The sequence below is a fragment of the Engystomops pustulosus genome, chromosome 1 (genome assembly GCF_040894005.1).
Source record: "Engystomops pustulosus chromosome 1, aEngPut4.maternal, whole genome shotgun sequence".
NCBI classification, from domain to species: Eukaryota; Metazoa; Chordata; class Amphibia; order Anura; family Leptodactylidae; genus Engystomops; species Engystomops pustulosus.
The window spans coordinates 304,815,724-304,840,884 of NC_092411.1; the positions used below are offsets into that span (position 1 = coordinate 304,815,724).

General features: G+C 54.7%; 1 protein-coding gene across 1 annotated transcript in view; it reads right to left on the bottom strand.

Annotated features, from left to right (window-relative positions):
* The window catches only part of LOC140084717 (plasma kallikrein-like), a 48,110-nt gene extending 23,376 nt beyond the window's left edge, over positions 1 to 24,734 (bottom strand). The window contains exons 1-14 of the mRNA XM_072126475.1: positions 24,657 to 24,734; positions 18,970 to 19,065; positions 18,809 to 18,879; positions 17,718 to 17,877; positions 17,498 to 17,607; positions 17,136 to 17,283; positions 15,060 to 15,172; positions 12,517 to 12,673; positions 12,238 to 12,338; positions 11,146 to 11,314; positions 10,915 to 11,021; positions 4,822 to 4,981; positions 4,658 to 4,752; positions 3,349 to 3,517 (exon numbers count right to left, since the gene is read on the bottom strand). Coding sequence (XP_071982576.1) covers positions 3,349 to 3,517; positions 4,658 to 4,752; positions 4,822 to 4,981; positions 10,915 to 11,021; positions 11,146 to 11,314; positions 12,238 to 12,338; positions 12,517 to 12,673; positions 15,060 to 15,172; positions 17,136 to 17,283; positions 17,498 to 17,607; positions 17,718 to 17,877; positions 18,809 to 18,875 — 1,556 coding nt within the window. The 5' untranslated portion in view covers positions 18,876 to 18,879; positions 18,970 to 19,065; positions 24,657 to 24,734. The remainder of the gene's footprint in view (positions 1 to 3,348; positions 3,518 to 4,657; positions 4,753 to 4,821; positions 4,982 to 10,914; positions 11,022 to 11,145; positions 11,315 to 12,237; positions 12,339 to 12,516; positions 12,674 to 15,059; positions 15,173 to 17,135; positions 17,284 to 17,497; positions 17,608 to 17,717; positions 17,878 to 18,808; positions 18,880 to 18,969; positions 19,066 to 24,656) is intronic.
* Between the last annotated feature and the right edge of the window lie 427 nt (positions 24,735 to 25,161).

Consider the following 25,161-nt stretch of genomic DNA (forward strand, 5'->3'; position numbering starts at 1 on the left):
GGAGAACTGGTTAGTAGGAGAGGACTGGTAGATGGGAGAACTGGTTAGTAGGAGAGGACTGGTAGATGGGAGAACTGGTTAGTAGGAGAGGACTGGTAGATGGGAGAACTGGTTAGTAGGAGGAGGACTGGTAGATGAGAGAACTGGTTAGTAGGAGAGGACTGGTAGATGAGAGAACTGGTTAGTAGGAGAGGAGGACTGGTAGATGAGAGAACTGGTTAGTAGGAGATGAGGACTGGTAGATGGGAGAACTGGTTAGTAGGAGAGGACTGGTAGATGGGAGAACTGGTTAGTAGGAGAGGAGGACTGGTAGATGGGAGAACTGGTTAGTAGGAGAGGACTGGTAGATGGGAGAACTGGTTAGTAGGAGAGGACTGGTAGATGGGAGAACTGGTTAGTAGGAGAGGACTGGTAGATGGGAGAACTGGTTAGTAGGAGAGGAGGACTGGTAGATGAGAGAACTGGTTAGTAGGAGAGGAGGACTGGTAGATGGGAGAACTGGTTAGTAGGAGAGGACTGGTAGATGGGAGAACTGGTTAGTAGGAGAGGAGGACTGGTAGATGGGAGAACTGGTTAGTAGGAGAGGAGGACTGGTAGATGAGAGAACTGGTTAGTAGGAGAGGAGGACTGGTAGATGGGAGAACTGGTTAGTAGGAGAGGACTGGTAGATGGGAGAACTGGTTAGTAGGAGAGGACTGGTAGATGAGAGAACTGGTTAGTAGGAGAGGACTGGTAGATGGGAGAACTGGTTAGTAGGAGAGGAGGACTGGTAGATGGGAGAACTGGTTAGTAGGAGGAGGACTGGTAGATGAGAGAACTGGTTAGTAGGAGAGGACTGGTAGATGAGAGAACTGGTTAGTAGGAGAGGAGGACTGGTAGATGGGAGAACTGGTTAGTAGGAGAGGAGGACTGGTAGATGAGAGAACTGGTTAGTAGGAGGAGGACTGGTAGATGAGAGAACTGGTTAGTAGGAGAGGAGGACTGGTAGATGGGAGAACTGGTTAGTAGGAGAGGAGGACTGGTAGATGGGAGAACTGGTTAGTAGGAGAGGACTGGTAGATGAGAGAACTGGTTAGTAGGAGAGGACTGGTAGATGAGAGAACTGGTTAGTAGGAGAGGAGGACTGGTAGATGGGAGAACTGGTTAGTAGGAGAGGACTGGTAGATGGGAGAACTGGTTAGTAGGAGAGGACTGGTAGATGAGAGAACTGGTTAGTAGGAGAGGACTGGTAGATGAGAGAACTGGTTAGTAGGAGAGGACTGGTAGATGAGAGAACTGGTTAGTAGGAGAGGACTGGTAGATGAGAGAACTGGTTAGTAGGAGAGGAGGACTGAAAGAGGAGAGAACTGGTTAGTAGGAGAGGACTGGTAGATGAGAGAACTGGTTAGTAGGAGAGGACTGGTAGATGAGAGAACTGGTTAGTAGGAGAGGAGGACTGGTAGATGAGAGAACTGGTTAGTAGGAGAGGACTGGTAGATGAGAGAACTGGTTAGTAGGAGAGGAGGACTGGTACATAGGAGAACTGGTTAGTAGGAGAGGACTGGTAGATGAGAGAACTGGTTAGTAGGAGAGGAGGACTGGTAGATGAGAGAACTGGTTAGTAGGAGAGGAGGACTGGTAGATGAGAGAACTGGTTAGTAGGAGAGGAGGACTGGTAGATGGGAGAACTGGTTAGTAGGAGAGGACTGGTAGATGGGAGAACTGGTTAGTAGGAGAGGACTGGTAGATGAGAGAACTGGTTAGTAGGAGAGGAGGACTGGTAGATGAGAGAACTGGTTAGTAGGAGAGGACTGGTAGATGAGAGAACTGGTTAGTAGGAGAGGAGGACTGGTACATAGGAGAACTGGTTAGTAGGAGAGGACTGGTAGATGAGAGAACTGGTTAGTAGGAGAGGAGGACTGGTAGATGAGAGAACTGGTTAGTAGGAGAGGAGGACTGGTAGATGAGAGAACTGGTTAGTAGGAGAGGAGGACTGGTAGATGGGAGAACTGGTTAGTAGGAGAGGACTGGTAGATAAGAGAACTGGTTAGTAGGAGAGGAGGACTGGTAGATGGGAGAACTGGTTAGTAGGAGAGGACTGGTAGATGGGAGAACTGGTTAGTAGGAGAGGACTGGTAGATGGGAGAACTGGTTAGTAGGAGAGGACTGGTAGATGGGAGAACTGGTTAGTAGGAGAGGACTGGTAGATGGGAGAACTGGTTAGTAGGAGAGGACTGGTAGATGAGAGAACTGGTTAGTAGGAGAGGACTGGTAGATAAGAGAACTGGTTAGTAGGAGAGGAGGACTGGTAGATGGGAGAACTGGTTAGTAGGAGAGGAGGACTGGTAGATGGGAGAACTGGTTAGTAGGAGAGGACTGGTAGATGGGAGAACTGGTTAGTAGGAGAGGAGGACTGGTAGATGGGAGAACTGGTTAGTAGGAGAGGACTGGTAGATGGGAGAACTGGTTAGTAGGAGAGGAGGACTGGTAGATGAGAGAACTGGTTAGTAGGAGAGGACTGGTAGATGGGAGGACTGGTTAGTAGGAGAGGAGGACTGGTAGATGAGAGAACTGGTTAGTAGGAGAGGACTGGTAGATGAGAGAACTGGTTAGTAGGAGAGGACTGGTAGATGGGAGGACTGGTTAGTAGGAGAGGAGGACTGGTAGATGAGAGAACTGGTTAGTAGGAGAGGACTGGTAGATGGGAGAACTGGTTAGTAGGAGAGGAGGACTGGTAGATGAGAGAACTGGTTAGTAGGAGAGGAGGACTGGTAGATGAGAGAACTGGTTAGTAGGAGAGGAGGACTGGTAGATGGGAGAACTGGTTAGTAGGAGAGGAGGACTGGTAGATGGGAGAACTGGTTAGTAGGAGAGGACTGGTAGATGGGAGAACTGGTTAGTAGGAGAGGAGGACTGGTAGATGAGAGAACTGGTTAGTAGGAGAGGAGGACTGGTAGATGGGAGAACTGGTTAGTAGGAGAGGACTGGTAGATGAGAGAACTGGTTAGTAGGAGAGGACTGGTAGATGGGAGAACTGGTTAGTAGGAGAGGACTGGTAGATGGGAGAACTGGTTAGTAGGAGAGGAGGACTGGTAGATGAGAGAACTGGTTAGTAGGAGGAGGACTGGTAGATGAGAGAACTGGTTAGTAGGAGGAGGACTGGTAGATGAGAGAACTGGTTAGTAGGAGAGGACTGGTAGATGGGAGAACTGGTTAGTAGGAGAGGACTGGTAGATGAGAGAACTGGTTAGTAGGAGAGGAGGACTGGTAGATGGGAGAACTGGTTAGTAGGAGAGGAGGACTGGTAGATGGGAGAACTGGTTAGTAGGACTAGACCTGCAGATATTGGGGGTTATATTCCACACTCACCTCCGCTCATCCAGGGTCCAGTCTACACTCAGATGAGTAAAGAACTGGCAGGGAGGATTCTGGGTGCAGAGACGTTGGCAGTGGGAGACATCGGGTGCCATGATGTATCCGATCAGATCTCCCGTGAACGAGGTGTTAGGGAAGAGCAGAGACGAGCAGTCCAGGGGACCTACAGAGGGAAGACAGGGACCACCCTCAGGAGACAGGAAGCCCCTCTACTACACTAATCCTGAGACACTCTAGTCACATCTAAACCTTTCCTGCTAGGTCTTCTCCATTCATCATGTCCTGAGCTGAGCATGGACTAGATCATCCCCAAATACAGGCCGCAGCTCTAGATGTAACTGGAGTAATGATAGTAGAGGCATGGCCGCAGCTCTAGATGTAACTGGAGTAATGATAGTAGAGGCATGGCCGCAGCTCTAGATGTTACTGGAGTAATGATAGTAGAGCCATGGCCGCAGCTCTAGATGTTACTGGAGTAATGATAGTAGAGCCATGGCCGCAGCTCTAGATGTTACTGGAGTAATGATAGTAGAGGCGTGGCCGCAGCTCTAGATGTTACTGGAGTAATGATAGTAGAGGCGTGGCCGCAGCTCTAGATGTTACTGGAGTAATGATAGTAGAGCCCTGGCCGCAGCTCTAGATGTAACTGGAGTAATGATAGTAGAGGCATGGCCGCAGCTCTAGATGTTACTGGAGTAATGATAGTAGAGCCATGGCCGCAGCTCTAGATGTTACTGGAGTAATGATAGTAGAGCCGTGGCCGCAGCTCTAGATGTTACTGGAGTAATGATAGTAGAGGCGTGGCCGCAGCTCTAGATGTTACTGGAGTAATGATAGTAGAGCCCTGGCCGCAGCTCTAGATGTAACTGGAGTAATGATAGTAGAGGCATGGCCGCAGCTCTAGATGTTACTGGAGTAATGATAGTAGAGCCCTGGCTGCAGCTCTAGATGTTACTGGAGTAATGATAGTAGAGGCGTGGCCGCAGCTCTAGATGTTACTGGAGTAATGATAGTAGAGGCGTGGCCGCAGCTCTAGATGTTACTGGAGTAATGATAGTAGAGGCGTGGCCGCAGCTCTAGATGTTACTGGAGTAATGATAGTAGAGGCGTGGCCGCAGCTCTAGATGTTACTGGAGTAATGACAGTAGAGGCATGGCCGCAGCTCTAGATGTTACTGGAGTAATGATAGTAGAGCCATGGCCGCAGCTCTAGAAGTGACCAGATTTTCAGGATTAGGTTACATCAAGGTTACGGGAAGTACGAGGGTCGATCATACATCTGCCATATACTAGTCCGCACTTACCTGTGGTCTTCAGACTGAACCCTGAGGTGGCATTCGTTGCCTGGAAGATGTCCTCCGGGCCTCCCATGGCGCTGGTTCTCATGCGGCACCTATAGCTGTGGACAGGAGCTCTGGTCATACAGGTGGAGGCTCTGCCCCCCCATCCACAGGGTTCACATACTTACCTCTCAATATCCGGATCCCAGTAAAATGTGAAGAATTTGCAGTCGGGATGTTCGGTGCAGGAGGATCTACAGTTCTCCACATCCGGAGAAGACGTGTCCATTACATCCAGACCAAGAAACTCCAGCTCCGGGTACAAGACAGAGGAGCAGTTCTGTGAACCTGAAGGAGGCAGGACAAGAGGGTCATCTACCGACCGGGGGGAATACAGACAAGACCATCACACGTGACCATGTCTGACCGGCCACAGGAAACCGCCATCAACTCGGAACATATCGGACCATGATTAACCATTTCTGACCAAGTACGATCACCGCCTAACACTGTACAACAATATATGACTTGTCATAACCACTACACAGCCTTACATGGAGCTACAGCCCCAGTACACAGCCATACATGGAGCTACAGCCCCAGTACACAGCCATACATGGAGCTACAGCCCCAGTACACAGCCATACATGGAGCTACAGCCACAGTACACAGCCATACATGGAGCTACAGCCACAGTACACAGCCATACATGGAGCTACAGCCACAGTACACAGCCATACATGGAGCTACAGCCACAGTACACAGCCATACATGGAGCTACAGCCCCAGTACACAGCCATACATGGAGCTACAGCCCCAGTACACAGCCATACATGGAGCTACAGCCCCAGTACACAGCCATACATGGAGCTACAGCCCCAGTACACAGCCATACATGGAGCTACAGCCCCAGTACACAGCCATACATGGAGCTACAGCCCCAGTACACAGCCATACATGGAGCTACAGCCCCAGTACACAGCCATACATGGAGCTACAGCCCCAGTACACAGCCATACATGGAGCTACAGCCCCAGTACACAGCCATACATGGAGCTACAGCCCCAGTACACAGCCATACATGGAGCTACAGCCCCAGTACACAGCCATACATGGAGCTACAGCCCCAGTACACAGCCATACATGGAGCTACAGCCCCAGTACACAGCCATACATGGAGCTACAGCCCCAGTACACAGCCATACATGGAGCTACAGCCCCAGTACACAGCCATACATGGAGCTACAGCCCCAGTACACAGCCTTACATGGAGCTACAGCCCCAGTACACAGCCATACATGGAGCTACAGCCACAGTACACAGCCATACATGGAGCTACAGCCACAGTACACAGCCATACATGGAGCTACAGCCGCAGTACACAGCCATACAAGGAACTACAGCCACAGTACACAGCCATACAAGGAACTACAGCCACAGTACACAGCCATACATGGAGCTACAGCCACAGTACACAGCCATACATGGAGCTACAGCCGCAGTACACAGCCATACATGGAGCTACAGCCGCAGTACACAGCCATACAAGGAACTACAGCCACAGTACACAGCCATACATGGAGCTACAGCCGCAGTACACAGCCATACATGGAGCTACAGCCGCAGTACACAGCCATACATGGAGCTACAGCCGCAGTACACAGCCATACATGGAGCTACAGCCACAGTACACAGCCATACATGGAGCTACAGCCACAGTACACAGCCATACATGGAGCTACAGCCACAGTACACAGCCATACATGGAGCTACAGCCACAGTACACAGCCATACATGGAGCTACAGCCACAGTACACAGCCATACATGGAGCTACAGCCACAGTACACAGCCATACATGGAGCTACAGCCACAGTACACAGCCATACATGGAGCTACAGCCACAGTACACAGCCATACATGGAGCTACAGCCACAGTACACAGCCATACATGGAGCTACAGCCCCAGTACACAGCCATACATGGAGCTACAGCCCCAGTACACAGCCATACATGGAGCTACAGCCCCAGTACACAGCCATACATGGAGCTACAGCCCCAGTACACAGCCATACATGGAGCTACAGCCCCAGTACACAGCCATACATGGAGCTACAGCCCCAGTACACAGCCATACATGGAGCTACAGCCGCAGTACACAGCCACAGTACACAGCCATACATGGAGCTACAGCCACAGTACACAGCCATACATGGAGCTACAGCCGCAGTACACAGCCATACATGGAGCTACAGCCGCAGTACACAGACATACATGGGACTACAGCCACAGTACACAGCCATACATGAAGCTACAGCCGCAGTACACAGCCACAGTACACAGCCATACATGGAACTACAGCCGCAGTACACAGCCACAGTACACAGCCATACATGGAGCTACAGCCACAGTACACAGCCATACATGGAGCTACAGCCACAGTACACAGCCATACATGGAGCTACAGCCGCAGTACACAGCCATACATGGAGCTACAGCCACAGTACACAGCCATACATGGAGCTACAGCCGCAGTACACAGCCATACATGGAGCTACAGCCGCAGTACACAGCCATACATGGAACTACAGCCACAGTACACAGCCATACATGGAGCTACAGCACCAGTACACAGCCATACATGGAGCTACAGCACCAGTACACAGCCATACATGGAGCTACAGCCACAGTACACAGCCATACATGGAGCTACAGCCGCAGTACACAGCCATACATGGAGCTACAGCCGCAGTACACAGACATACATGGGACTACAGCCACAGTACACAGCCATACATGAAGCTACAGCCGCAGTACACAGCCACAGTACACAGCCATACATGGAGCTACAGCCACAGTACACAGCCATACATGGAGCTACAGCCGCAGTACACAGCCATACATGGAGCTACAGCCGCAGTACACAGCCATACATGGAGCTACAGCCGCAGTACACAGCCATACATGGAACTACAGCCACAGTACACAGCCATACATGGAGCTACAGCACCAGTACACAGCCATACATGGAGCTACAGCACCAGTACACAGCCATACATGGAGCTACAGCCACAGTACACAGCCATACATGGAGCTACAGCCGCAGTACACAGCCATACATGGAGCTACAGCCGCAGTACACAGACATACATGGGACTACAGCCACAGTACACAGCCATACATGAAGCTACAGCCGCAGTACACAGCCACAGTACACAGCCATACATGGAGCTACAGCCACAGTACACAGCCATACATGGAGCTACAGCCGCAGCACACAGCCATACATGGAGCTACAGCCGCAGTACACAGACATACATGGGACTACAGCCACAGTACACAGCCATACATGGAGCTACAGCCGCAGTACACAGCCACAGTACACAGCCATACTTGGAGCTACAGCCGCAGTACAAAGCCATACATGAAGCTACAGGAGCAGTACACAGCCATACATGGAGCTACAGCCGCAGTACAAAGCCATACATGAAGCTACAGGAGCAGTACACAGCCATACATGAAGCTACAGCCGCAGTACACAGCCATACATGGAGCTACAGCCACAGTACACAGCCATACAAGGAGCTACAGCCACAGTACACAGCCATACATGGAGCTACAGCCACAGTACACAGCCATACATGGAGCTACAGCCACAGTACACAGCCATACATGGAGCTACAGCCACAGTACACAGCCATACATGGAGCTACAGCCACAGTGCACAGCCATACATGGAGCTACAGCCACAGTACACAGCCATACATGGAGCTACAGCCGCAGTACACAGCCATACATGGAGCTACAGCCGCAGTACACAGCCATACATGGAGCTACAGCCACAGTACACAGCCATACATGGAGCTACAGCCACAGTACACAGCCATACATGGAGCTACAGCCACAGTACACAGCCATACATGGAGCTACAGCCACAGTACACAGCCATACATGGAGCTACAGCCACAGTACACAGCCATACATGGAGCTACAGCCACAGTACACAGCCATACATGGAGCTACAGCCGCAGTACACAGCCATACATGGAGCTACAGCCGCAGTACACAGCCATACATGGAGCTATAGCCGCAGTACACAGCCATACATGGAGCTATAGCCGGAGTACACAGCCATACATGGAGCTACAGCCACAGTACACAGCCATACATGGAGCTACAGCCGCAGTACACAGCCATACATGGAGCTATAGCCGCAGTACACAGCCATACATGGAGCTACAGCCACAGTACACAGCCATACATGGAGCTACAGCCACAGTACACAGCCATACATGGAGCTACAGCCACAGTACACAGCCATACATGGAGCTACAGCCCCAGTACACAGCCATACATGGAGCTACAGCCCCAGTACACAGCCATACATGGAGCTACAGCCCCAGTACACAGCCATACATGGAGCTACAGCCCCAGTACACAGCCATACATGGAGCTACAGACACAGTACACAGCCATACATGGAGCTACAGCCGCAGTACACAGCCATACATGGAGCTACAGCCACAGTACACAGCCATACATGGAGCTACAGCCACAGTACACAGCCATACATGGAGCTACAGCCCCAGTACACAGCCATACATGGAGCTACAGCCACAGTACACAGCCATACATGGGGCTACAGCCACAGTACACAGCCATACATGGGGCTACAGCCACAGTACACAGCCATACATGGGGCTACAGCCACAGTACACAGCCATACATGGAGCTACAGCCACAGTACACAGCCATACATGGAGCTACAGCCCCAGTACACAGCCATACATGGAGCTACAGCCACAGTACACAGCCATACATGGGGCTACAGCCACAGTACACAGCCATACATGGGGCTACAGCCACAGTACACAGCCATACATGGAGCTACAGCCACAGTACACAGCCATACATGGAGCTATAGCCGCAGTACACAGCCATACATGGAGCTACAGCACCAGTACACAGCCATACATGGAGCTACAGCACCAGTACACAGCCATACATGGGGCTACAGCCACAGTACACAGCCATACATGGAGCTACAGCCACAGTACACAGCCATACATGGAGCTACAGCCACAGTACACAGCCATACATGGAGCTACAGCTACAGCATACAGCCATACATGGAGCTACTGCCGCAGTACACAGCCATACATGGAGCTACAGACGCAGTACACAGCCATACATGGAGCTACAGCCGCAGTACACAGCCATACATGGAGCTACAGCCACACTACACAGCCATACATGGAGCTACAGCCGCAGTACACAGCCATACATGGAGCTACAGCCGCAGTACACAGCCATACATGGAGCTACAGCCACAGTACACAGCCATACATGGAGCTACAGCCGCAGTACACAGCCATACATGGAGCTACAGCCACAGTACACAGCCATACATGGAGCTACAGCCACAGTACACAGCCATACATGGAGCTACAGCCGCAGTACACAGCCATACATGGAGCTACAGCCACAGTACACAGCCATACATGGAGCTACAGCCACAGTACACAGCCATACATGGAGCTACAGCCACAGTACAGAGCCATACATGAAGCTACAGCCGCAGTACACAGCCATACATGGAGCTACAGCCACAGTACACAGCCATACATGGAGCTACAGCCACAGTACACAGCCATACAAAGCCTCTAGATGTACAAAGAGGAATGGAGGTAGTCCGCAAGTAGACCTGTGACTGCAGATAAAGGAGGTCCGACTAAGCGCAGTCTCAGGGGGTGAATACACTTCCATTTCATTCTTTGGCCCAGGTCCATTATTGTGGCTGCGCCAGTTCTCTGCCCGGTTTCGCTCTAGAACTGTCGCTCTTGTACTTGTAGTTATAAAGTGTCTGCGGCAGTTTAGTTTTGCGGCTGTTACTTCTGAGTGTGCGACCCCTTTAATAGAGCGACAGTATTGCGTCACATGATGTTTGGTAAAGGACTTCTACCATCAGGATGAAGGATTGTAGGGAAAGCCCACCCACACCGGCACTTACCTGCGCCCCCTCGGCCAGGCTCCACTCTTGTTCTTGATTTTTCAAAATAAGGCAAGAAAATTGGGCAAATGAGTCTCGGGGGCTCCAAGCGTCTTAGATGTTAACGGAGCCTGGAGCCCCTCAGGCTAATTTGCATGAGCGTTAAAGCCTTTCTGGTAATAAAGCGGCACACCTCCCGAGCAGTGCAGGGGGGAGCAGTAGGGGTCACCAAGCAGCTGTCCACAGTCCTCTGCTTAGAGGTCTGTGTCACCTACCTTCTCAGGTGTCACCTACCTTTCTGGAGGGTGTTATATTGTAGGGAGAACCCCGATACGGCGGCCTCCAGAGGTCTCACTGCGGTGGGAATGTTTCCTGGAGAGCGTCTCAGAGAACAGATGCTCCTATGAAGACAGTCTGATTACTTGGGTGGAGACCACCATGGAATTATGGAGGAGGTGGCAGGAGAATGGGGTCTCCGGGGACCACCCGGACGTGTAATACCATCCTCCCCATAGAGAGACTTACATGCCGCTGGCCGTATGGGAGTCTCCGGGCCGCAGGGTGAAGAACTGGCAGCGGTCATAACTGGTGCAGAGCTGCCGGCACTGCTCAACATCGTCCACCTCAACGTCCACCACCAGCAGACCAGAGTAATCCAGACCAGGCACCAGCAGGTCCGCACAGCCAAGGAACCCTGCAGGACACATAATAGCAAGGTCACGTACAACGACGACGAGGTCCCGTACAACGACGACGGGGTCCCGCACAACGACGACGGGGTCCCGTACAACGACGACGGGGTCCCGTACAACGACGACGGGGTCCCGTACAACGACGACGGGGTCCCGTACAACGACGACGGGGTCCCGTACAACGACGACGGGGTCCCGTACAACGACGACGGGGTCCCGCACAACGACGACGGGGTCCCGCACAACGACGACGAGGTCCCGTACAACGACGACGAGGTCCCGTACAACGACGACGAGGTCCCGTACAAAGAGGTCCCGTACAACGACGACGGGGTCCCGTACAACGACGACGGGGTCCCGCACAACGACGACGGGGTCCCGCACAACGACGACGGGGTCCCGCACAACGACGACGGGGTCCCGCACAACGACGACGGGGTCCCGCACAACGACGACGGGGTCCCGCACAACGACGACGGGGTCCCGCACAACGAAGAGGGGGTCCCGCACAACGAAGAGGGGGTCCCGCACAACGAAGAGGGGGTCCCGCACAACGAAGGGGTCCCGCACAACGAAGGGCTCCCGCACAACGAAGGGGTCCCGCACAACGAAGGGGTCCCGCACAACGAAGGGGTCCCGCACAACAAAGAGGTCCCGCACAACAAAGAGGTCCCGCACAACGAAGGGGTCCCGCACAACGAGGGGGTCCCGCACAACGAGGGGGTCCCGCACAACGAGGGGGTCCCGCACAACGAAGGGCTCCCGCACAACGAAGGGGTCCCGCACAACGAAGGGGTCCCGCACAACGAAGGGGTCCCGCACAACGAAGGGGTCCCGCACAACGAGGGGGTCCCGCACAACGAGGGGGTCCCGCACAACGAGTCCTCACACATTCCTCCTCCTCTGCGGTCTTATTGATGGATACCTGGTTGTGTGGGCGTCTTTGTGAATCCGGAATACATGTTCTCCTCGGAGGTGACATTTTCCGGGAGTCCGGACTCCGAGCTCTTCAGGTAACACTCGCACCTGTGTGGGAGGCAAAAGGAACGGAGGAGAAAGAAAGTCACAGATGCCCTTCCACATCACTGACCGTAGAGCTAGTCACCCCCCGGTGGGTTCTCCCGGCTCCCCCCCCCCCGGTGGGTTCTCCCGGCTCCCCCCCCCCCGGTGGGTTCTCCCGGCTGCCCCCCCCCCTTGGCCTTACCAGAGACTTTGGTGCAGGGAGAAGGTAAAGAAGTGGCAGAGCGGGTGCTGGGTGCAGCGCTGCTGGCAGGACTGGGTGTCCGGGGTCCTGCAGGTGCTGATGAGTCGCCCGGAGAAGAGAGTGTGCGGGAAGAGGAGGTCAGCGCAGCCGCTCACACCTGGGGCAGACAGGATGGACCTCAGTCATGTGACCAGAGGGCAGGATGCAGCTCTGGGGGTGACCAGAGCAGAGGGTATGATGCAGCTCTGGGGGGGACCAGAGCAGAGGGTATGATGCAGCTCTGGGGGGGACCAGAGCAGAGGGTATGATGCAGCTCTGGGGGTGACCAGAGCAGAGGGTATGATGCAGCTCTGGAGGTGACCAGAGTACAGGGTATGATGCAGCTCTGGGGGTGACCAGAGCAGAGGGTATGATGCAGCTCTGGAGGTGACCAAAGCAGAGGGTATGATGCAGCTCTGGGGGTGACCAGAGCAGAGGGTATGATGCAGCTCTGGGGGTGACCAGAGCAGAGGGTATGATGCAGCTCTGGAGGTGACGATGCAGCTCTGGAGGTGACCAGAGCAGAGGGTATGGTGCAGCTCTGGAGGTGACCAGAGCAGAGGGTATGATGCAGCTCTGGGGGTGACCAAAGCAGAGGGTATGATGCAGCTCTGGGGGGGACCAGAGCAGAGGGTATGATGCAGCTCTGGGGGTGACCAGAGCAGAGGGTATGATGCAGCTCTGGAGGTGACCAGAGCAGAGGGTATGATGCAGCTCTGGAGGTGACCAGAGCAGAGGGTATGGTGCAGCTCTGGGGGTGACCAGAGTACAGGGTATGATGCAGCTCTGGGGGTGACCAGAGTACAGGGTATGATGCAGCTCTGGGGGTGACCAGAGTACAGGGTATGATGCAGCTCTGGGGGTGACCAGAGTACAGGGTATGATGCAGCTCTGGGGGTGACCAGAGTACAGGGTATGATGCAGCTCTGGGGGTGACCAGAGTACAGGGTATGATGCAGCTCTGGGGGTGACCAGAGCAGAGGGTATGATGCAGCTCTGGATGTGACCAGAGCAGAGGGTATGATGCAGCTCTGGGGGTGACCAGAGTACAGGGTATGATGCAGCTCTGGGGGTGACCAAAGCAGAGGGTATGATGCAGCTCTGGGGGTGACCAAAGCAGAGGGTATGATGCAGCTCTGGGGGTGACCAGAGCAGAGGGTATGATGCAGCTCTGGGGGTGACCAGAGTACAGGGTATGATGCAGCTCTGGGGGTGACCAGAGTACAGGGTATGGTGCAGCTCTGGGGGTGACCAGAGCAGAGGGTATGATGCAGCTCTGGGGGTGACCAGAGTACAGGGTATGATGCAGCTCTGGGGGTGACCAAAGCAGAGGGTATGGTGCAGCTCTGGGGGTGACCAAAGCAGAGGGTATGATGCAGCTCTGGGGGTGACCAGAGCAGAGGGTATGATGCAGCTCTGGAGGTGACCAAAGCAGAGGGTATGATGCAGCTCTGGGGGTGACCAGAGCAGAGGGTATGATGCAGCTCTGGGGGTGACCAGAGCAGAGGGTATGATGCAGCTCTGGAGGTGACGATGCAGCTCTGGAGGTGACCAGAGCAGAGGGTATGGTGCAGCTCTGGAGGTGACCAGAGCAGAGGGTATGATGCAGCTCTGGGGGTGACCAGAGTACAGGGTATGATGCAGCTCTGGAGGTGACCAGAGCAGAGGGTATGATGCAGCTCTGGGGGTGACCAGAGCAGAGGGTATGATGCAGCTCTGGAGGTGACGATGCAGCTCTGGAGGTGACCAGAGCAGAGGGTATGGTGCAGCTCTGGAGGTGACCAGAGCAGAGGGTATGATGCAGCTCTGGGGGTGACCAGAGTACAGGGTATGATGCAGCTCTGGAGGTGACCAGAGCAGAGGGTATGATGCAGCTCTGGAGGTGACCAGAGCAGAGGGTATGATACAGCTCTGGAGGTGACCAGAGCAGAGGGTATGATGCAGCTCTGGAGGTGACCAGAGCAGAGGGTATGATGCAGCTCTGGAGGTGACCAGAGCAGAGGGTATGATGCAGCTCTGGAGGTGACCAGAGCAGAGGGTATGATGCAGCTCTGGAGGTGACCAGAGCAGAGGGTATGATGCAGCTCTGGAGGTGACCAGAGCAGAGGGTATGATGCAGCTCTGGAGGTGACCAGAGCAGAGGGTATGATGCAGCTCTGGAGGTGACCAGAGCAGAGGGTATGATGCAGCTCTGGAGGTGACCAGAGCAGAGGGTATGATGCAGCTCTGGAGGTGACCAGAGCAGAGGGTATGATGCAGCTCTGGAGGTGACCAGAGCAGAGGGTATGATGCAGCTCTGGAGGTGACCAGAGCAGAGGGTATGATGCAGCTCTGGAGGTGACCAGAGCAGAGGGTATGGTGCAGCTCTGGAGGTGACCAGAGTACAGGGTATGATGCAGCTCTGGAGGTGACCAGAGTACAGGGTATGATGCAGCTCTGGGGGTGACCAGAGCAGAGGGTATGATGCAGCTCTGGATGTGACCAGACTAGAGACTTCTACTTACATTGGTCTCCTGTACAACATCCTCTCTGACTGAAGCCGGACTGTGCCCCGGGGGTGACCGTGATATTTGGGGGAGAGGGGAAGTTGGTGGAGAACTGCAAGTAGCATCGCTGCCTGTAGGGGGAGACACAAGGATAAGACTACAAAGCCAGAACCAAACCAAGACCGCAACCAAAACCAGTACCAGAACACAGCCAGAACCAATACCAGACCACAATCAGTACCAGAACACAGCCAGAACCAAACCAAGACCGCAACCAAAACCAGTACCAGAACACAGCCAGAACCAATACCAGACCACAACCAGTACCAGAACACAGCCAGAACCAAACCAAGACCGCAACCAAAACCAGTACCAGAACACAGCCAGAACCAAACCAAGACCGCAACCAAAACCAGTACCAGAACACAGCCAGAACCAAACCAAGACCGTAACCAAAACCAGTACCAGAACACAGCCAGAACCAAACCAAGACCGCAACCAAAACCAGTACCAGAACCAATACCAGACCACAACCAAAACCAGTACCAGAACACAGCCAGAACCAAACCGCAACCAAAACCAGTACCAGAACCAATACCAGACCACAACCAAAACCAAACCAAGACCGCAACCAAAACCAGTACCAGAACACAGCCAGAACCAATACCAGACCACAACCAAAACCAGTACCAGAACACAGCCAGAACCAAACCAAGACCGCAACCAAAACCAGTACCAGAACACAGCCAGAACCAATACCAGACCACAACCAAAACCAGTACCAGAACACAGCCAGAACCAAACCAAGACCGCAACCAAAACCAGTACCAAACCAAGACCGCAACCAAAACCAGTACCAGAACCAAACCAAGACCGCAACCAAAATCAGTACCAGAACACAACAAGAACCAAAACCAGTACCAGAACCAATACCAGACCCCAACCAAAACCAGTACCAAAACCAGTACCAGAACCAAAACCAGTACCAGAACACAGCCAGAACCAAAACCAGTACCGGAACACAGCCAGCACCAGTACCATAACCAAACCAAGACCGCAACCAAAACCAGTACCCATGCCAGACAGCAACCAAAACCAGTACCAGAACCACAACCAAAACCAGTACCAGAACACAGCCAGAAGCAATACCAGACCACAACCCAATTCAGTACCAGAACACAGCAAGAACCAGCACCAAAACTCATCCAGAACCAAACCAAGACCGCAACCAAAACCAGTACCAGAACCAATACCAGTACCAGAACACCGGCAGAACCAAAACCAGAACACAGCCAGAACCAGTACTAGAACACAGGCAGAACCAAAACCTTTGCCAGAACCAAAACCAAAACCAGAACATAGCCAGATCTAAAACCATGCGAGCGTCACACACGGGAGGGTCATGAGGGGTCACACGTGGGAGGGGTCACACACGGGAGGGTCATGAGGGGTCACACGTGGGAGGGGTCACACACGGGAGGGTCATGAGGGGTCACACGTGGGAGGGGTCACACGCGGGAGGGTCATACAGGGTCACACGTGGGAGGGGTCACACACGGGAGGGTCATGAGGGGTCACACGTGGGAGGGGTCACACGCGGGAGGGTCATGAGGGGTCACACGTGGGAGGGGTCACACGCGGGAGGGTCATACAGGGTCACACGCGGGAGGGGTCACACACGGGAGGGGTCACACACGGGAGGGTCATGAGGGGTCACACGTGGGAGGGGTCACACACGGGAGGGTCATGAGGGGTCACACATGGGAGGGGTCACACACGGGAGGGTCATGAGGGGTCACACGTGGGAGGGGTCACACACGGGAGGGTCATGAGGGGTCACACGTGGGAGGGGTCACACGCGGGAGGGTCATGAGGGGTCACACGCGGGAGGGTCATGAGGGGTCACACGTGGGAGGGGTCACACGCGGGAGGGTCATACAGGGTCACACGCGGGAGGGGTCACACACGGGAGGGGTCACACACGGGAGGGTCATGAGGGGTCACACGTGGGAGGGGTCACACACGGGAGGGTCATGAGGGGTCACACGTGGGAGGGGTCACACACGGGAGGGTCATGATCATGCTGGTGCTCACCCCGTGCTGCCCGCTGGGTAATATGTGTAGAACTGACATCCTGGGTTCCTTGTACAAGACGCTTCACATTCTTCACGACTTGTCACAAAGCCGAAAGAGAGGACATTGCCCACAAACTCCACCCCATCATAGGACGGGGCGAGACACCCTGATGAGAGAGGGAGGGAGGCGTTATCCACAATGTGATGTGTGACATCATCCAGCCCCGAGGGTCACCACACATGACCCTGGTGACCTCACACATCATCACACAGTAACAAATCTCCAGCTGCAGGACAGCCATGTATTCTGTGTCCTACTAAGATGAGCCCGCGCTTCCGGCAGGGTCCCCACCTCCATCTAAAGGTCTATGAGCTTCTTACGGGTCAGGTATTCCGGGGTCTTGGGCAGAGAAAACCCAGATGTCACCCCAGAATTGGGCTTCCGAGTCTCCGGGACCCCCGGCTCTGAGGTCTTCAGGTGGCAATCAAACCTGAAAAGTACAGAAGATTAATCTCTCCAATTCTCCACCCGTTGTGTAGAACCAGGGTCACCTAGAGGCAGTAGAAGGACATGACCACCATCATGTAGATGACAACTTACCTCCTCTGCCCTGTGCCGGGGTCCACAGAGTGATAAGAGAAGAAGTCACAGTCCGGGTGATTGGTGCACAGTATCTGGCAGGAGGCTTCATCAGGAGAAGGAGTAACCAGGAGGTCTCCACCAGGAAAGTCCACGGACGGCTGAAGAGGAGGATCTCCACCTACAAGATTATCAGAAACCTCAGACTCCGCATCGCACCAATCCTACACACTGCCTGCGCATCGCACCAATCCTACGCACTGCCTGCGCATCGCACCAATCCTACGCACTGCCTGCGCATCGCACCAATCCTACGCACTGCCTGCGCATCGCACCAATCCTACACACTGCCTGCGCATCGCACCAATCCTACACACTGCCTGCGCATCGCACCAATCCTACACACTGCCTGCGCATCGCACCAATCCTACACACTGCCTGCGCATCGCACCAATCCTACACACTGCCTGCGCATCGCACCAATCCTACACACTGCCTGCGCATCGCACCAATCCTACACACTGCCTGCGCATCGCACCAATCCTACACACTGCCTGCGCATCGCACCAATCCTACACACTGCCTGCGCATCGCACCAATCCTACACACTGCCTGCGCATCGCACCAATCCTACACACTGCCTGCGCATCGCACCAATCCTACACACTGCCTGCGCATCGCACCAATCCTACACACTGCCTGCGCATCGCACCAATCCTACACACTGCCTGCGCATCGCACCAATCCTACACACTGCCTGCGCATCGCACCAATCCTACACACTGCCTGCGCATCGCACCAATCCTACACACTGCCTGCGCATCGCACCAATCCTACACACTGCCTGCGCATCACACCAATCCTACACACTGCCTGCGCATCGCACCAATCCTACACACTGCCTCCGCATCACACCAATCCTACACACTGCCTGCGCATCGCACCAATCCTACACACTGCCTGCGCATCACACCAATCCTACACACTGCCTCCGCATCACACCAATCCTACACACTGCCTCCACATCACTGACCAGGGGGATCACATATCACGGTCCTTGGCTTTGGCTGCTCCCCATATACTTGTATGTTATTGGGGTCCATGTGACCTACCTGAGGGGCTCTCGGGGGGGCAGGCCAGGACGAGGCTGAGCTGTAGGGTCAGGATCACCACCAGCATGTTTCTGAAAGAAGAATGGGGGGGTAATGAGTAGGAGAAGCCGAGGACCAGGACCAGTCCCCATCAGTGATCCCAGACCTCATGGTGGCCTCACCTGGTGCTGTCTCCAGGATGTGACGTCTGCTGGTGGGGCCACGGTTCTACAGCTTCTATGGACCGCGCCAGGGAAGGTGTGTGACCCGGGACAGCACTGGGGGATGGAGAGCAGTGTCAGGTCACTCTCACCATGGACCTACCCCTAGTGATGACCAGATGTATTGGTGACCACTTACTGTCACCACGTGTCCATGTGGCTCTCACTGAGAACTATAAGCAGATCCCTGCGGTCCCTATAGGTGTGAGGGCCCCAACACATCCCTGGAGCTGTGAGGACCCCCAAAACCAGACCCTATAAGTGCTCATTCAGACAGGCGTTTGAGGTCCTTGCCATTCGGTTTTTGTTAGTACAGCACGGTGGCTCAGTGGTGAGCATTACAGCCTTGCAGCACAGTGGCTCAGTGGTGAGCATTACAGCCTTGCAGCACAGTGGCTCAGTGGTGAGCATTACAGCCTTGCAGCACAGTGGCTCAGTGGTGAGCATTACAGCCTTGCAGCACAGTGGCTCAGTGGTGAGCATTACAGCCTTGCAGCACAGTGGCTCAGTGGTGAGCATTACAGCCTTGCAGCACGGTGGCTCAGTGGTTAGCATTACAGCCTTGCAGCACGGTGGCTCAGTGGTTAGCATTACAGCCTTGCAGCACGGTGGCTCAGTGGTGAGCATTACAGCCTTGCAGCACGGTGGCTCAGTGGTGAGCATTACAGCCTTGCAGCACGGTGGCTCAGTGGTGAGCATTACAGCCTTGCAGCACGGTGGCTCAGTGGTGAGCATTACAGCCTTGCAGCGCTGGGGACCTGGATTCATGCCCCAGGATCAACATCTGCAAAGAGTTGTGTTTGCGCTGGTTTCCTCCGGTCCTCTGGTTTCCTCCCAAGCATACTGCCAGGTGATGAGATTGTGAGCCTGTGAGGAGAGGCCGCGTACACCGCCATGGGGAGAGGCCGCCTACACCGCCATGGGGAGAGGCCGCCTACACCGCCATGGGGAGAGGCCGCCTACACCGCCATGGGGAGAGGCCGCCTACACCGCCATGGGGAGAGGCCGCCTACACCGCCATGGGGAGAGGCCGCCTACACCGCCATGGGGAGAGGCCGCCTACACCGCCATGGGGAGAGGCCGCCTACACCGCCATGGGGAGAGGCCGCCTACACCGCCATGGGGAGAGGCCGCCTACACCGCCATGGGGAGAGGCCGCCTACACCGCCATGGGGAGAGGCCGCCTACACCGCCATGGGGAGAGGCCGCCTACACCGCCATGGGGAGAGGCCGCCTACACCGCCATGGGGAGAGGCCGCCTACACCGCCTTGGGGAGAGGCCGCCTACACCGCCTTGGGGAGAGGCCGCCTACACCGCCATGGGGAGAGGCCGCCTACACCGCCATGGGGAGAGGCCGCCTACACCGCCATGGGGAGAGGCCGCCTACACCGCCATGGGGAGAGGCCGCCTACACCGCCATGGGGAGAGGCCGCCTACACCGCCATGGGGAGAGGCCGCCTACACCGCCATGGGGAGAGGCCGCCTACACCGCCATGGGGAGAGGCCGCCTACACCGCCATGGGGAGAGGCCGCCTACACCGCCATGGGGAGAGGCCGCCTACACCGCCATGGGGAGAGGCCGCCTACACCGCCATGGGGAGAGGCCGCCTACACCGCCATGGGGAGAGGCCGCCTACACCGCCATGGGGAGAGGCCGCCTACACCGCCATGGGGAGAGGGGGCGTATACCACCATGACCAACATAAACCGGACACAAAAACATACAAACACTGCCGCTGCAGCTCCTCCTCCACTGCCCCCAATCCCCGGCGCTCTCACATCTACAACCACCTCGACCAACTTTCCCAAACTTATTGGGAAATTTCCAACTTTCCTGAAGGATTTATAGAAGTGACTGTGGCCCTCGCTGCACTGGGGGGGCTCAGGGTCCTTACACGACATTACTAAAAACGTGTACAGGCGAGAAAAATCTAAAAAATATAGTCATAGTGACCAGAATCACCTCCTCAGTGACACCCAAAAAAACCTACCTGAGGGCGAGACGTCAGGAAATGCGAGGAGCTCCGGACAAACACCGGACACCCTGGACAATCCCGCACAACGGGAGCAAAGATCTGATCCAGATGGGGGTCATTCTACACAATGGGGGGTCATTTACTAAGGGCCCGGTTCGCGTTTTCCCGACGTGTTACCCGAATATTTCCGATTTGCGCCGATTTCCCCTGAATTGCCCCGGGATTTTGGCGCACACGATCGGATTGTGGCGCATCGACGCTGGCATGCGCGTGACGGAAATCGGGGGGCGTGGCCAAACGAAGACCCGACGTATTCGGAAAAAACGTCACATTTTTTTTTTAAAGTGTTCCGGGACCCGCGCTTACCTTCACCAGGGATAGGATCGTGAACTCCGGTGGACTTCAGCGCAGCAGCGACATCTGGTGGACGGCGGAGGAACTACCTTAGTGAATCGCCGGAAGACCCGAATCCACCGCAGAGAAGGCGCCGCTGGATCGCGAATGGACCGGGTAAGTAAATCTGCCCCAATATCTACCATAGCTGTGACCCCCCAACACTAATACTATGTCCATAGCTGTGACCCCCCAACACTAATACTATGTCCATAGCTGTGACCCCCCAACACTAATACTATGCCCATAGCTGTGACCCCCCCAACACTAATACTATGCCCATAGCTGTGACCCCCCCAACACTAATACTATGTCCATAGCTGTGACCCCCCCAACACTAATACTATGTCCATAGCTGTGACCCCCCAACACTAATACTATGTCCATAGCTGTGACCCCCCCAACACTAATACTATGCCCATAGCTGTGACCCCCCAACACTAATACTATGCCCATAGCTGTGACCCCCCAACACTAATACTATGCCCATAGCTGTGACCCCCCAACACTAATACTATGTCCATAGCTGTGACCCCCCAACACTAATACTATGTCCATAGCTGTGACCCCCCAACACTAATACTATGTCCATAGCTGTGACCCCCCAACACTAATACTATGTCCATAGCTGTGACCCCCCAACACTAATACTATGTCCATAGCTGTGACCCCCCAACACTAATACTATGCCCATAGCTGTGACCCCCCAACACTAATACTATGTCCATAGCTGTGACCCCCCAACACTAATACTATGTCCATAGCTGTGACCCCAACACTAATACTATGCCCATAGCTGTGACCCCCCAACACTAATACTATGTCCATAGCTGTGACCCCCCAACACTAATACTATGCCCATAGCTGTGACCCCCCAACACTAATACTATGTCTATAGCTGTGACCCCCCAACACTAATACTATGCCCATAGCTGTGACCCCCCAACACTAATACTATGCCCATAGCTGTGACCCCCCAACACTAATACTATGTCTATAGCTGTGACCCCCCAACACTAATACTATGCCCATAGCTGTGACCCCCCAACACTAATACTATGCCCATAGCTGTGACCCCCCAACACTAATACTATGTCCATAGCTGTGACCCCCCAACACTAATACTATGCCCATAGCTGTGACCCCCCAACACTAATACTATGTCCATAGCTGTGACCCCCCAACACTAATACTATGTCCATAGCTGTGACCCCCCAACACTAATACTATGTCCATAGCTGTGACCCCCCAACACTAATACTATGCCCATAGCTGTGACCCCCCAACACTAATACTATGTCCATAGCTGTGACCCCCCAACACTAATACTATGTCCATAGCTGTGACCCCCCAACACTAATACTATGTCCATAGCTGTGACCCCCCAACACTAATACTATGCCCATAGCTGTGACCCCCCCACTAATACTACGCCCATAGCTGTGACCCCCCCCACTAATACTATGTCCATAGCTGTGACCCCCCCACTAATACTGATTCTACTTCTCATGGATCCGTTGTTGTATTTCCAGTGTGATTCCTAAATTCTCATGGATTCTGGGAAATGACATTTATTTAGGGAAATGAGGAGAAGATTTGGGTGAATGTTCCTTCCTCCAGGAGTTACGAGCGCCTGGGGGGCTTCTGATAGATCCCGGGACGGAGGGTCATTTATGATTTCTGGCTCTGGAGCCGCTGTGTTCCTCATTGGGCGGTGGGTCTGTGGTGCGGGGGGGGGGGGGGGGGATTCATGACTTGGCGCATGGACTGTGCGGTTTACACCTCGCTTTTAGTGGGGACACTTTTGCACCACAACTTGCGCCAAAAAATGTGTCATGAAAATAAAAAAATAGAAGCGTCAGAAAAATGGTGGAATCACAAGCAGCGGCAAGATGCTGCCCCCCAAAAAGTACAAGACGAGAGGCTGATGCGCCCCCCAAAAAGTACAAGGCGAGAGGCTGATGCGCCCCCCCCAAGACGAGAGGCTGATGCTGCCCCCCAAAAAGTACAAGACGAGAGGCTGATGCTGCCCCCCAAAAAGTACAAGACGAGAGGCGGATGCGCCCCCCAAAAAGTACAAGGCGAGAGGCTGATGCGCCCCCCCCAAGACGAGAGGCTGATGCTGCCCCCCAAAAAGTACAAGACGAGAGGCTGATGCTGCCCCCCAAAAAGTACAAGACGAGAGGCTGATGCGCCCCCCCAAGACGAGAGGCTGATGCGCCCCCCCAAGACGAGAGGCTGATGCGCCCCCCCAAGGCGAGAGGCTGATGCGCCCCCCCAAGGCGAGAGGCTGATGCGCCCCCCCAAGGCGAGAGGCTGACGCGCCCCCCCAAGGCGAGAGGCTGACGCGCCCCCCCAAGGCGAGAGGCTGACGCGCCCCCCCCAAGGCGAGAGGCTGATGCGCCCCCCCAAGGCGAGAGGCTGATGCGCCCCCCCAAGGCGAGAGGCTGATGCGCCCCCCCAAGGCGAGAGGCTGATGCGCCCCCCCAAGGCGAGAGGCTGATGCGCCCCCCCAAGGCGAGAGGCTGATGCGCCCCCCCAAGACGAGAGGCTGATGTCTCAGGTAAATGCAAATTCATCCAGAGAAAACACTGGAATGTCGGAGGCAGATTTCCGTAGATCCAGGAAAATTCCCAGAGTTTCTGAGGTCACTGACCTGGAGCAGGAGAAATGACCGGAGCGTCCGGAGATAATTCCCACAGATCCGGGATATTATCAGCGTTACACACGCCTTTCATCCGGGGAATTACTAGAATCTTTAGTGTTACTGGAGAGTCACAATCCGGGGAATAGCGGAATCTCTGTCCACACAGGACACCAGGAGGTCCAGGGATTCCCATGTGTCGGGGGTAATAAGTGCAGTATCCTCGGGGTAATTACCGGATGGTCCAGTGTAATCTCCGGTACATGGATGGAGGGGTCCAGGGTCACACAGGATTACTGGGGTCACCCCTGAGCCAGATGGGGGAAACCTTGTGGGCGCACGATTCCTGGGATCAGTTAGATTGTGGTGCAAGGGGTTAATGACAGGAAAGGGTTAAGCGGCTCCACATTGGAGCAAATGAAATGCATCACCTGGACCCGATTTATTCTGCTCCAAGTCTGCGCCAAATGCAGGGGGGGCAGGAGGCAGGGGGGCAGGAGGGCAGGAGGCAGGGGGGCAGGGGGCGCAGGAAAAGTGTCCAAAATTCTGCCCAAAAATGTAAAAACCAGAGGACAAATATAAGAGCACAGAGGAGGAAAGGAGATAAGTGCCCCTCACCGGGGTCAGTACTCACACTCAGCAGCAGGTAGGTGGCCAGCAGCAGCACTCGCACCATCTGTACCTGTGATCACTGCTGCACCAGGTGCGCTTTATACAGGGAGGAGGCAGCAACACCTCCTGACAGGAGCAACATTAACCCTTAACAGTCCATTGGAACATGCTGCACCCTCTACTCATCCCTGCACCCTACACAACCCTCCCCCCCCTGCACCCTCCACTCATCCCTACACCCTACACACTCCCCCCTGCACCCTCTACTCATCACTGCACCCTACACACTCCCCCCTGCACCCTCTACTCATCACTGCACCCTACTACCCCCCCCCTGCACCCTACACCCCCCTGCACCCTACACCCCCCCTGCACCCTCCACTCATCACTGCACACTACTACCCCCCCTGCACCCTACACCCCCCCTGCACCCTCCACTCATCACTGCACCCTACTACCCCCCCTGCACCCTACACCCCCCCTGCACCCTCCACTCATCACTGCACCCTACTACCCCCCCTGCACCC